General features: G+C 34.7%; 1 protein-coding gene across 6 annotated transcripts in view; it reads left to right on the top strand.

The window, feature by feature from the left end:
- Positions 1–14,391, top strand: part of LRP1B (LDL receptor related protein 1B) — a 1,876,014-nt gene that overhangs the window by 337,538 nt on the left and 1,524,085 nt on the right. For all 6 annotated transcript variants that reach the window (XM_073241389.1, XM_073241391.1, XM_073241392.1 and 3 more), the window contains exon 2: positions 10,072–10,194. In XM_073241389.1, the coding sequence (XP_073097490.1) occupies positions 10,072–10,194 (123 nt within the window). The remainder of the gene's footprint in view (positions 1–10,071; positions 10,195–14,391) is intronic.

The raw sequence follows: 14,391 nt of genomic DNA, 5'->3' as shown, positions 1-14,391 counted from the left end.
GGGCAGGTAAAAAGGAAATAGAGTACTTCCACTGAATTTTACAAAAGAACATAGAACTGCAAAGCATTCGTCCAATGATAATAAAAACTCGAGTCAACCATGTTGAATGTATCAGCTTTATTCCATTGAAAAATATAATGTGTGTCTCTTGCTAGACAAAGGACAGGATTTTTTTTCCCTGGTACTTGTTTTGTTGGTAAAGCAGCAGTTTCAAAGAGTTCTACGATGAGTGCTTCACAATTTTCCATTTCACTGCTTGAAAAAAACAAGAAGCCAAACAATGTTTAAATGATCAAGGAAAAATAACCCAACTTCCTCCTTGAAAATTAAATGTCAAATTGGATTTGAAATGTTTGCAGAGATCCTTTTCATTTGTTCATTATGATAGAAATGATAAATGAGCACACTTCTTCCTGGGGATAATGTACTTCTTTAAATTTTCAATTTTGCCTTTATTTTATGTAAGATGTTTTTGTAAGTTTGAATTGCCATTTGCAGCCTCAAAAACCTTTGGTACTTAAGGCATAGAATGACTGCAAATTTTGTAGCCAATAGAAAACATGAAAATATACAATTAACTACATTTTTTTCATAATAGGGAGATACAACATTTTTGCACTTTCTTATCTCATGGTGATAAAAACATGTACAGACACACATACACACACTCACTTGCTTACTTCCCAATTCATATATTTCCCAGTCAGCTACGTCATTGATTTGAGCATGTGTAATGTTTCTCATGAAGTTCTGTCCTGTCCGTCTAGTCATTATTTTGCTGGTTTCAGTCCTCTGCAGATGTACTTTGACTATCATTTGACATCAAGGGGAAGAAATGACATTTTATTCAAGTAAATAGTGGTGAAACTAACAGAAAGCAACATAGGAGAATAAAGGCATTTAAATTAATAGCAAAATAGATGGCGGCTTGCTTCTTTTCTACCCATTTCGTCAACTTACATGATGGAATCTTGGGCTGGTAGTTGAAATCGGGCTCAGGTATTAGTATTTTCTATTGCTGTTGTGACAAATTCCCACAAATTTACTGGCTTAAAGCAACACACATCTAATATCTTACAGTACTGGGGGTCAGAACCCCATACAGTGTCCACAAGGCTGAGTTCTTTGGGAGGCTTTCAGCGAGAATCCATTTCCTTTCCTTTTTTCAGCCTCTGCAAGCTGCCGCTCACACTCCCTGGCTCATGGCCCCCTCCTCAGATAGCGCCAGCTTTGGCTTCCGTTGCTGGGTCTCCTTTCCTCCCCGACTTTCCTCTTATAGTGAAATAACTCTACATATTCATTTCAGTGGGCTTTTGAGGAAGGACAGATAAAGGGGAAATAGAGCATTTCTACAGGATATAAATAGTGCATTCTTTTCATAACTTTGGTTTCACCTGGATAATCCACAACTGTCTCATTACCTCAAGATCATTAATATATCTGCCTGGTCCCTTTTACTATCTAAGGTGACATCTTCACAGGTCTGGGAATTAAGGTTTGGACATCTTTGGGACAGCATTATTCAGCCCACCACAGGTCTCTTATTCAAACATTTGGCTAGTCTTTGTCAATCGATCCATCTTAGCTTCAGGAATAACAGAGCTTAAGGTGAAACTGCATGCTCACTTAAAAATACAAATGTATGTATTGTGTGAGTGTGTGTGCATATATGTCTGTAGTTAGACTAATTAAGCTTTTCTAAATTATCAACAATGACTAACATGACAATGAAGATTTTTAATTAAAAATCATGTTACCATTGAAATGTACATACTTTAATCAAAAGTTTAAAAAAAAGTACATAAAACCAGAAGTAAAACCAATGAATCACTGAAGTAGTAATTAGTAAAATTTTATTGTACACCCATCAAAAAGACAGTTTGCAAACTGAGTGCTTTGAAATGAAGCCTGAGGTACATTGTTAAAAAGCAGTTTATATAGTGTGGAGACAGTGAGTGTTCACTCTTCTCTGTGATCAGTTACAATATTAGAATTTTCTTAAATGAAAGGGAATTGGTTAGCAGTTACCTCTTCTTAGTTTGGGGGAATGATTTAAGTTTCACTCATGATTTTTAGAGGTGTAAGCAAAAGTGACCCGGGTCAAGTTAGCCTTACTTATCTTGCAAAATAACCTAAATTAAGCTTTGCTTGTATGATTAAACTGGTTTTGTGTGCTCAGGGAATTTTCATGGCTCGTCTCTGTTTGTGTTTGATTTTAACAATCTTCATTACTAATTATTCCTTTAATTCGAGCCTGGGAAGATTTTTTAGGATGGATTTAATGGAGATAAATGATCATATGAATTATAATCTTATTGTGCATAATAAGGTTTATTTTTTTTCGGTTAGTCATGGACCTTGTGAAGGACTAATTCCTTGGCAGAAAATGCCAGGTTTGACCATTTTTGACCTACCTTCACCATACCAGTCTTTCAAAATGTGTATAATCCAAATATATTTTTGCATTCCTATCAAACATGGAGTTAAAATTATAAGATATATTTTATCTTACACTCATAAAGATGATACTCCTCAAGGAATTATCCTTTAAAAAAATCATTAACGTGTTTGGCTAAGTTACCATTGCACAATTAGCTATTGTAAAAGTGCAATTTTCAGAACAGACTTTCAAAGACTCTGGTGGTAACATTGAATCTCTCTAAAGTTTGATTTTTAGTTTTCATGGATGCTTTAATTTTATATGGTATAATATTTATTGTTCAGAGTATTTTACATTAATCACGGGAGCACTTAGTTTTATTTTGGTGATTAAATAAAGTTATTAATAATTCTGATGATAAAATACAAAATTCAGGTATTGTTCTGGTTTTTCTTTTCCCTTCTATTTCCAAAAATGTTGCATAATTCTTTTCAGAATATTTTTTTTCTTCCATTGAACGCACCTTATTAGGGCAATATGAAGTCTAAGGCATAGACCTCCACTCTCTAGGAGCTAATTAATCAGCCAGTAACTACAATGCATAGAGTAAAATACCAAAATGAGCTTGTTGGTGATTTGAGTGAAATACAGAGCCAGTGATGGGGGAAGAAAGCTCACAAGGAAGTTTCAGTTAAAGAAGTTAAAATGTCATTGGGCTTGTGAGAAGGACTTGCATTTTATTATATGGGAAAGGGCATTATAAGCAAAGGAATCAAAAGGTAAAGACACATAAAATGATGTATTTAGGGGAAGTGAACAGAACAGTGCAGAGAGCCAAAAGTGATGTTGATACTGTGAAAGAACAGCAGAAGAAAGCACTGGAGAAGTACTTCAACCCTTTTATGAAAAACAATTTCAATGGAATTCTGAGGTATTATTCTTCATCTGCATACGCACACTTTTCTGTAATAGGTGATTATAAAGGAAAAAATATTTAAGGTACTTACTGATTCCTGATAACTAACATTATTCCTTTAACTTTACATGAGCTTTATCAAAATTTGAAATTGAATTCGTAGTATTTCATGTAGGTCTCTCTGAGAATTCTGTTTTCCTGGCAATGAAATAATTGGCCCTTATATGAGAAGAAAGGAAAAGCAGTATATTTCTCTTTTGGCAATTATGAATGGTGTATTACTAACCATTTTGTTGAAGCTAGCTATGAGATACAAATATAAATAAATATTGTTGATGTTACCTAAGTTCTGAAAACCCAAGTCACAGCACTTCCCTAATATTTAGCTTGTGCAGGAGGTTTTGTCTCTTTAACTTAGCCAGGATCAGTATCAGACTTCAGGAATTTAGCTCTTGAATGGATACTTCCTCCGCTTTTAGTTTGCAATTAGTTTCCAGAGTTCAGCACGTGTGTTTCCTTTAAATTCTCCTATAGTGTCCTGTTATGTATTTAGTAGGCAGACAGTTAATTTGTCTGTAAACTAATCATTCTTATTTGGATTTAAATAGCAAGTTGACTTCAAAGGGAAAGAGTATAACATTATTATAAGTTGATTATGGTGAAATACTCACCATAGGAACTGTAGTCCACATAGTTATTCAATAGACCCCTACTGATGGATATTAGTTTTAGTATTTGACTTTATTTTTTTTTTTAGTATTAGTTCCTGGTTTTTGGTAAGATAAAAATGAGCAGCTTATCATGATAATAAAATAAGAAAATACAAATTAGATAATCTGTGGTAATTTATGTATGTAAAGTCTTTCAGCTAAGATCGTCTATATATCCACCTTCCAAAAATATTACATGTTTTTATTAAAAATAAATAGTTCAGTATTTTCATATAAGTGTAGCAGGATTATCATACTAAACTAGGATGGATCAGAACTCAGTAAACTCTAAGGCTATGGTTGTCCTAATCTTTTCATGTCTTTTGATTGCTTAAGTCTTTTTATAAGGAAATAGACATGGTACTAGCTTTGATCTTCTTAGGAATATATGCCAAACTGCCTGCACATTCTCATAAGCTTCTTGTTTTAATTACAGTGTATAACGTTATGTTTCATACAATAGAGAGACATTTAAAATAAAATTAGTTTGACAATCCCAGAAGTGTAGTATGAAGCATTAAATAGGATAAATGGAAAATACATATACACATAACATATATAGGTTCTGATTCAAGAATTTCGATCCAGTGGACATACTTTTAAATAATCACATTGAAATATTGAAAATTTGTTCATTTACATCTTATAATCAATGCTTTTTAAAACTGCCCTTGAAATGGAATAGCTGCTTGAAAAGTAAATAGGTGGATTATACCAAGCTATTTTTAACTGCTATTTCCTAGGGGGATAGTATAAAACTGTCCCCAAGATTGCCATAGTGCAAATTGTCTTTAAACACAAGCTCATTAGGTAAATCCCCCAAGTCTATCTCACTCCTGAAAAAAAAGTTATTTTTGAACCATAGTGGATTTGGGTATATATCTATGGACATGTGAATTTGTATTGAATAGGTGAGCTTTGCATATCTTTCCCAAGAGATTTTCTTTTGGGATTTTCCCCAGGGATTATTCTGTATCTTGGTTCAATATAGATGAACACTTGAGCATTAATACAAAACAAAATGAACACAACACTGAACTGTCAAATGTGTACTTTTCAGCCTTAGCTGGATTCTCATTGCTCTTAGAAAGAAATCCTTTTGCAAAATCCCAGTTGATTCATTTAAGAATTCCGTGCAGCAGTTCTAAACCATTACCACTCTTTCCAGTTATGCTTTCCTCAAATTTCAAAGAATGGTCTTCCTTTTCAGTTCTTTGAGAAAACGCAGCCAGGTAAGAACACCTTAGCTCTCTTCCCTACCAGCAGATTTACTTTATTTTTCCATCCCTTCTTCCTCAGGACAAGTGTTCTAGAGTTGTTGGGATTCTTATCCAGCCCCATGAGTTTTTGGCAAACTGCCCCAATTTCAGTGGCGTGTCTTCTGCTTGAGCCTCTCTTCTCCTAGTGGCACCTTTTCTTCAGCCTATGTGTCTACTCCATCTTCCTAGGACTCATCATACTTGAACTTCCCCCATTCCTCAATCCAGTTCCTGAAATTTCACATGGTTTATAAATCTCCTTTCTCCTTGCCCTTCTCCTCCTGTGTCTCTGTCTAAGCATTCTGTTTCCTCTATGTCTTTGCCTGACCTATTCTTATTTCTTTTCTTTCTTTTTCTCATTCTCTCTCCCCATCTCCCATCTCACTTTAATTTTATATACATTTGTTCCTATGGTTTTTCACCATCTTGTCACAGTTCCAGGTCTGTTCTGTGTTTCCAGCTTTGATCGCTCTCTTGAATTACAGACTTAAATAGATCACTGTCTATTGCATATTTATTCATGGATGGCTGCCAAGCATCTCATGCCCAGTACATTGGAAAAACAGTTGAAACGTCATACCTTTGGGATCAAAGATCTGAATTTAAGATTCTGACATTTAATGAGATGGTAAGCAGGATATTTGACTTCAGTTTCCTCATCACATACTGTCTTGTAATTCCATTTCACAAGCACATTTATCCACCCAACTATCCCACTTGCCTGCATTATCTCACCTATTTGATCTCCCTGTTTCCACCTTCACATCACTGAAGTCTGTTCTCAACACAGTGTTCAGAGTAGAGTAATCCTTTAAGAAAGTTAGACTGTGTCTCTCTGCTTACAACTTTCCAGTGGTTTCCCCTTGACTTTTCATGAAACTCAAAAGCTTCTTCTGATGCTCTCAACCCCATGTTCCCTGATGCCCTGACTTCAGCTCTCCCAACCTTTCTCTTTTTCTCCAGCCACTCTGACCTCTTTAATGTTCCTTTAATTTGCTGGGCACCCTCTTGTCTCAGGTCCTTATCATGTGACCTTTAGCACATGACCTTTTATTTAAATGGATGTCACTCTCACCTTCTAGAAGCCTTTATTCATATGTCATGTCTGTAACATATTCTCTGACCACCTTATTTAAAATTGTACCTCCATCCCCCCATCTCTAACTCTTAATCCCCATGTCTTTTATACTTTTCTCCATAGTGTTCATCTTCTTATAGACTATAAAATTAACATTTACTTTATTTTGTTTCTTTCTTCCCACTATTATAGAAGCTCCATGATGGCAGATTTCTGCATCATTGTTGTTTTTTTCATTTTTGTATCACTGTCTAGAATAGTAGAAACTTAGTAGTATTTGTTGAGTAAATAAATGAATGAACAAATTAAGGTATGGGGACTGGAAGTGTTTTTTGAACAACAAAAAAAAAAAGCCATATAAAATACTAACTATTCCCTCTTTTATTCCTGCTATTACTATTATTCTACTGCCCCCATGATGATACTCACATGCTCATTTACACACACACACACACACACACACACACACAGTATATATATAGAGAGTCTCCTCTTTAGTCCCCACTACTTTAGCTCAACTAATTGAACTTTTCTCTAGACAATTACAATTGTCTCCCAACAGATGACTTTGTAGCATATTTTACCATAAACACCCCTTCTTAAGTACTTTTTCATGACTCCAAATTATCTACAAAATGCTTCCTATGGTAATTAAGGTTCTTCATTACTGACCCTGACCTATGTTTTTGAAATTCTTTCCATCACCATAAGTGGTTCTTTATGGTCCTTTTTATTTCTTCATACTTTCAACAAGTACTTATTGATTATTTACTGAGTCAGGCACTTACAATGGCATCTAATAAGGCTATCTCTTTCCACCCTCTGCTCATAGCAATTTCTTATAGTTTGTGAGGAATGAAGGAAGAATGAAACCCAGCATCTTGAGACCATAGATCAAATGCAGAGTAGCTGTAGGTACACAATGAACATCCATTCTGATTTTTCTGTAATAGACTTAGTTTATACCTCTTGCTCAACTATTAATAAGTCTTCCTTAACCCTCAGAATTCTCCCAGACAGGTGACAAATTATGTGACCTCTTTGTCTATAATTGAAGTATTTTTAATTTAACCCATATTCTTTCCCCACAGTAACTACTAACATTATGTGACAGGGTAAAGTAAAATTTTAGCCTCCTTCCTCAAGCATTGGAACATACTTATAAATACCACACACAATCTTTAGTGGAGAAAACCAAGTCTTAAAACTCGAATGTCATTTCAATTTTAATAGACATTTTTTTTGTCTCAAACACATTTTAAAGTATACTGCCTTAGCAATTTTGTTACTCTACTCCTTGTCTGGAATCTTCTATATTTACTGGCCATTTATCCAAATCATAACCATCTTTAGAGCAATGCTTACATCCCCAAGCTATTCCTTGTATTTGTTTCCATTTGTCTCTACCTGTGTTCTCTCTTTATAGCAGTGATTTTCTATATCATCATTTAGCAACTTTTTATATACAAAATACTTTTCTCCTGTATCTGTTGACAGATCTAGAGCCAAATACAGAGTATGATCAAGTGACTTACTATAAAAAACAACAATTATGATAGCAGTGGTAATGAGTGTGGTGTTGATCATGAATTTATTAAAAAATATAATAGGATAAGAAAAAATAAGAATTTGCAGGAAATATCTATAATTTGAGGGTGGAAAAAATAAATTATATACACATGCCTATACATTATAGATGTGTTTGTGAGTTTGTCTGTAACGTGTATTTATTGAAAGTTATGTTGGGGCCCAGGAGAAGAGATTTAGGGAGAGAAAGGAAAGATATACCATATTTTATCAAACCATTAAGTGGGAGATGCACCATCATTTTGTCTATTGCTAGGGAAAAATATCAATTAAGCTATAGTCTAATCCTTTCACATCACTTAGAATTCTTATTTGATATATAGCTGACCTTTGAACAACACTGGTTGTACTGCTCAGGTCCACTTAAACACAAATATTTTTCAATAAATATACTGGAAATTTTTTTAGAGATTTGTGACAATTGGCAAAAATATTTTTTCTCTAGTTTACTTTACTGTAAGAGTACATTATATAATATATATAACATACAAAATATGTGTTAACTGTTTATGTTATCAATAAGGCTCTGATCAACGCTAGGCTATTAGTAGTTAAGTTTTTGGGAAGTCAAAAATTATATGCAGATTTTTGACTGCATAGGAGTCAGTGTCCCTAACCCCTGCATTGTTCAAGGGTCAGCTGTATATTGAAAGAACTATTTACTGATAGATTTTCTTATCTTGAATCATTCCTATACATAAACAACAGAAGTGTAAGTGATACCAAATGGCTGAGGTGTTCCTAACACTTCTTCACATTTAGAGAGCGTCAATCCAAGAAACATTCCTATTTTGGACACATTAAAATATAAAAAATAAATAATCTATTGAATGGAGTCACACGGTGTCAATAAGTATATTACAAGAAAACAACATCTGATGAGTTTACTAGGACTTGAGAAAAGGCTACTAAATATTCTAAAACACTGGAAGGAAAATAATGGACTTTTTTTAATACAACCAACTGTGGAAACCTGAGTTAAAGCAAAGCTTTACTGACATTCACTGTCATTCTTGTCCGGGAGCAGCACTCAGTTGGGAAGTCACAGCAAACAAAGAAAACATTATAATATTGGATATCTAACTGGTGTAGAGACATGAAGCTCCAGTATCCAGTTAAGAACTGAATTACTCAGAGATGCAGTTTGAGTACAAAATTTAACCTAGACTGATTTTTATTTCTCTTGGAGCAGAGAAGGAGACTAAAACTTCTTTGCTTAAGAATGCTTGCTTTGGACCTAAGTGTCCATCAGTAGATGAATGGATAAAGAAGTTGTGGTACATATACACAATGGAATATTATTAAGCCATAAGAAGAAAACAAATCCTACCATTTGCAACAACATGGATGGAGCTAGAGGGTATTATGCTCAGTGAAGTAAGCCAGACAGAGAAAGACAAGTATCAACTGATTTCACTCATCTGTGGAGCATAAGAACAAAGAAAAAACTGAAGGCAAAAAACAGCAGCAGACTCATAGAATCCAAGAATGGACTAACAGTTACCAAAGGGAAAGGGACTGGGGAGGGTGGGAGGGTAGGGAGGGATAAGGGGGAAAATGGGGAATTACGATTAGCACACATAATGTAGTGGGGTGGGGACATGTGGAGTGCAGTATATACAGAGAAGACAAGTAATGATTCTATAGCATCTTAGTAACTGATGGTCAGTGACTGTAATGGGGTATGTGGGGGGTACTTGATAATAGGTGGAGTCTAGTAACCATAATGTTGTACAAGTAATTGTACATTAATAATATTAAAATAAAAAAATAAAATTAAAAAATTAAAAAAATAATGCCTGCTTTGGATCAATATCTATAAAACCTACTTTTATAGATATAAGGTATATCTATATGCCTTATCCATTATGACAAAGCCTCCAGTCAAAACACAGACAGAATTAACTCTTTCCACAGTAGCTTCTGTGGGACCACGACAAAGTCAATTTTATTAAAAGTGTGTGCCTGAGCTTAGTGGTGAAACCTCAGAAAATAATTGGTTTAACTTTGCTGCTGAAAAGAAAGTGTGGATCACATTCATGGGCCTTCTGTGTATTGCTTTCTCACATTTCATCTTTGTGCTGCCCTTGTGTTCATGTTCAGATCATTCATATTTTATTTTGAAACATTTTCATTTTCAGATCAGCAGTTGTGTGATCCTGGTGAATTTCTTTGCCACGATCATGTGACTTGTATCTCCCAGAGCTGGCTGTGTGATGGGGACCCTGACTGCCCTGATGATTCAGACGAGTCTTTAGATGCCTGTGAGTAGAAAGGTTCTCCTGCCATTTGGATTTACCTTACATGTGAAACTGAATATCAGTTGTTTTGACAGATGACTGCTGTTCTAGTTGATTCTTTTTTTTTTCCCAAACACCCCAAAAACTTGAAACATTTTGTTTGTGTTTCCTTAAAGGACCATGCAAATGAGAGCATAACATGCAGTTTTGTAGTATGAATTAAGGGAAGAAAAAACAAGGTTAATTATTTCAATGTGATAGTACTAGAAAAAAGACTTAGAGAAAAAAATCCTTTTAATATAGCACTTAAAAGGAATAAGATTCTGTCAGATTTGTCTCACACATTTTGAGACAGAAGAGCCTATAGAAGAAATAGTAAAGTAATCAAGCTTTAGCTCCCATATAATTATCTCTTAATATCTAGGGCACTGCACAAATCTGAACATGTTTTCTTTTGAGTATGAAAGATAAAAACTGTACTTACCCATCCATACAGTGAGGATCTTTTCCTTTATAACATCAGATTCAGAAGCCTTTACTATGTGTGGATTCTGATTTCATCCCTAACACTGTATCTAACTTGGAGCCCACTGAGGGCTTTGCCCACATGAAAATGCTGCTAAAACAAAATTATAAATAATAATGGGACCACAGCTAAACCTGCTACACTTCATTTTAAATACTCACTATTTTAAGGAGTTTGAAGAGGAGCCCCCTAAATTTTGATATTGATATTTCTAGCACTTCTAAGTATCAATCTGTGCTCCCCATGCAACTGGGTATATCAGCTTATCAATAGCATCCTCAAAGCTACTACGTATTCTGTGAGGTCAGAGTGAAAAGAAAATCCATCATCCTTATTGCTTGATATCATAGAGGTAATTATTATTGATTCCACTTTCCATTTTTATCTATTTGTTTATAAGGCAGACAAAACCAATATAAGTTTTGATGTAAATCTTCTTGTTAGGAAGCAGAGGCAGAACTTATTTATTTTGTGTATGTTTGTTACTGTTTTTAAAGTTTCTTGACATACGGCTACTTGAATATTTGCATTTTTACTTCTTTACTCTGAAGCGATTGCTTCTTCCATAGGAAGAGGTTATGGCATGAACTACATTTGTAATTTCCTCAGTTTTCCCAGTTTAATTATGAAAACCTTTATTAGACACCTGTAGAATAGAAAAGGTTCCAGGAATGATGAGAAAAAAATATATTAATAGAAAAAAACTCTAATAGATAAATAAGGTGGTATGGTAAATCCATGCAAAGGAATATTACTTGGCAATAAAAAAAGAATGAGGCACTAATGCATGCTATGTAAATATATCTTGAAAACATTCTAAGTAAAAGAAAACAGTCACTAAAAAACACATATTTTATATTTCATTTATTTGAAAGATCCCCAAAAGGCAATCTATAGAAATAGAAAATATGTGAGTGGTTGCCAGGGCCTGGAGGGGTGGAAGGCAATGAGGGATGACTACTAATTAATATGGTATCTCTTTTCTACTTTAAGGGTAATGAAAATGTTCTAAAATTAGACTGCTGTGATGATTGCACAACTCTGTTAATGTATTTTAAAACACCCATTGTACATATTAAATAGGTGAATTCTATGATACATGAATTACATCTTTAAATGGCTGTTTAAAAATGGAGAAAAAAAGCCTCAATATTATGCCAGTGGGTGCAGATGGCATTGTAATGTGAAGATAGTAATAAATGCTCTGGTCATGAAATATATAAATAGCAGGACCCAAATATGTGGGACTTATATTCCACATACATAAGTAGTGGTACTTAACTTGTTCTAAGAGTTTTGCCCAGGAGTTTTTCATAGCTGCAAGGAAGGAATGCCATGGCAAAGTCAGATTAAAGAGTTAAATTTTTGCATTCTGGTACCAGAATCTTTTCTGTCCTGATCCTCCCACTAAATTCCAGATGGGAAAAATGGTAGAGTCATGAGATAGATCTGTGGAACCTACATGCAGGAAGGCCAGGTGAAAGAAGAAATGCCATGGAAGTATGTGCCTGGCACCGTGCAAAAAGGAATGGAGAAGAAGTGTTTGGATACCCTGTCAAAGCAGGTGTTCCTGTATGCTGGTAAAGAACAGAGAAGAGTGATATTCCCTTTGTTTTTAAAAGGCAGTTCAGTAGAAGAATCAGGCTGGAGAAGATTTATAATATAGAGGAGTAACAAGGGCCTGTATGATCAAAACTGAAGCCCAGAGAGGAAGGAGCCCTCACAGTGACTTCCAAAGTGGACAGAGGACAAATATTCCGCTCCCCCTCCCATGCCCACTCCATGCCTTTAGAAACATGGCTGATAACCGGCAGGGCTACATCACCACCGTGGGTTTGTTGGAAAAGGTGGGTCCTTCAATTCACAGAGATTAGGGGCTTTTGCAGACTGAGACCTCAAATTAGTAATTACATGTGGCTCAGTTAAAAATAGATTTTCTGCTTACTTACTTTTCAAACAAAATTCATACCTACTCAAGGTATTTTTGGCAGTTTTTAAGTATTAGTTTTCTTCCTCTCTGACAAACTTTGATAAATTTGATTAAAAAATGTTTCTTCATTTTAGCCATTCTTGTTCTATCCTCTTACATTGAAACAGAAGAATATCGTTAAAGGAATAACTAAAATTATTCTTATACAGTGGCCATGGAGCAAAACAGAAAAAGAACTATTTCTCTACCTGGGTATTTAATCTGGGCAACATATTTGGATCTACATTTAATCAGGCTGTTTCAAATAAATGGTTTCAGTAAGTACCAGCTGAAATCTGGACAAGCATGGAAAAAAAGCTTTATGAGAAACATCACATTTTTTTAAATTTAAATTTCTTCACCCAGATGTTCACTATTAACACTTTCTCTAATCATAGTGCTTTGCAATGTGTTGTTCCATGGCATTCATATGCAGTCATCTTGATCTGCATAAAATAATTGCATAATTTTATAAATTAAGGAATGTATACATTCAATGTGAAAGATAAATACCAGAAATTGAAAACCTTGAAGATTGATTCTCTAGGAAGGATAATTTTATACTCAGTGTTTGAACAAAAGTGTGTTATCATCTTTGACTTGAAAACAAAGGATGTTGTATCTATAAAAGATTAGATGAAAACATATGATTTGATACACTTAATTTTCCTAAGTCCACTTAGCCTTCAAATGCTAAGAAGACCAGTATCACAGAGAATCTATGATGATATTGTAAGAGCTCCACAATGACAAACTTCTAAAAGGAGAAAAGCTGTACTTGTCAAATGCTGATGACTGAAATCCTTTAGAAGATAACACATATGTAGAAGAAAACAAAAAATCTGGGAAATGAAGTAAAATTTAGGTATTTGAAGATCTGAGAGGTTGACACACACATGTAATCCTCCTCTTCTGAGTTTGTTTAGGCCCAGGCTCTAGGGACAATCTGTGTTCATGAGGCTACAGTTAGATTTCCCTAACAGCATTATAGCCAAAAAAAACCCACCCAAACCCTGTGGTGTGGGATTCGCTTACTACTGAGTTTACCAAGAAACTGATTGCATTTTGGGATGAGTTTTCTAAAATATGAAAATGTAGAAATTTAATAATGTATATCCTTACATTGGACAGGAGAAATTATTATTTAGCCTTAAAAATGGAAGTCTATTTCTCTATGTTATTTGAAGTAATGTTTCAGGCGTCTGAATGGCTAACCATCTTTAGGTCCTAGGAGGCGATACATTGAAAAATCAGGAAAATCAGCACCTTTCTACTTGGTGCTTTCAATCCAGTTGTTAGTGTAGTGTTGTGTGTGATGAGAATTATAGTGAGTAGTGGAAATGTTTATTTGTGGAATGAAAGCTTGGTACCACCTGTGGCAGGGAATTCTTCTTGAAAGGCTCTTTTATTCCAAGGTATTCAAAATTTAATTCTTTCTAGGGTTTTCTGTTGAATATTTAATGATGCTTCCTTTCTAACAATCAGCTCCAGCTGATGTATATTTTCTGGGAATCTGATGTTAATATACTTAAAACTAGATTCTTCCTTTTTTAAACCAGAAAGGCATAAAAAGGAATTTTTCTCTGTTAAGTCTCTCCCCCCATTGCCCTATACTACACCCCTTAGGAAATCATCTAGAGAGTCTTTCAGTTACAGATCATGCTTAGGATATAATGACTCATTGGTCAGCAAAGGAGAATAAAAATGACCTTCAAGGAAGGCAAGA

The sequence above is a fragment of the Manis javanica genome, chromosome 7 (genome assembly GCF_040802235.1).
Source record: "Manis javanica isolate MJ-LG chromosome 7, MJ_LKY, whole genome shotgun sequence".
Lineage (NCBI taxonomy): Eukaryota > Metazoa > Chordata > Mammalia > Pholidota > Manidae > Manis > Manis javanica.
The sequence above is the reverse complement of the archived record's forward strand: the minus strand, read 5'-3'. Positions and strand labels throughout refer to the sequence as shown.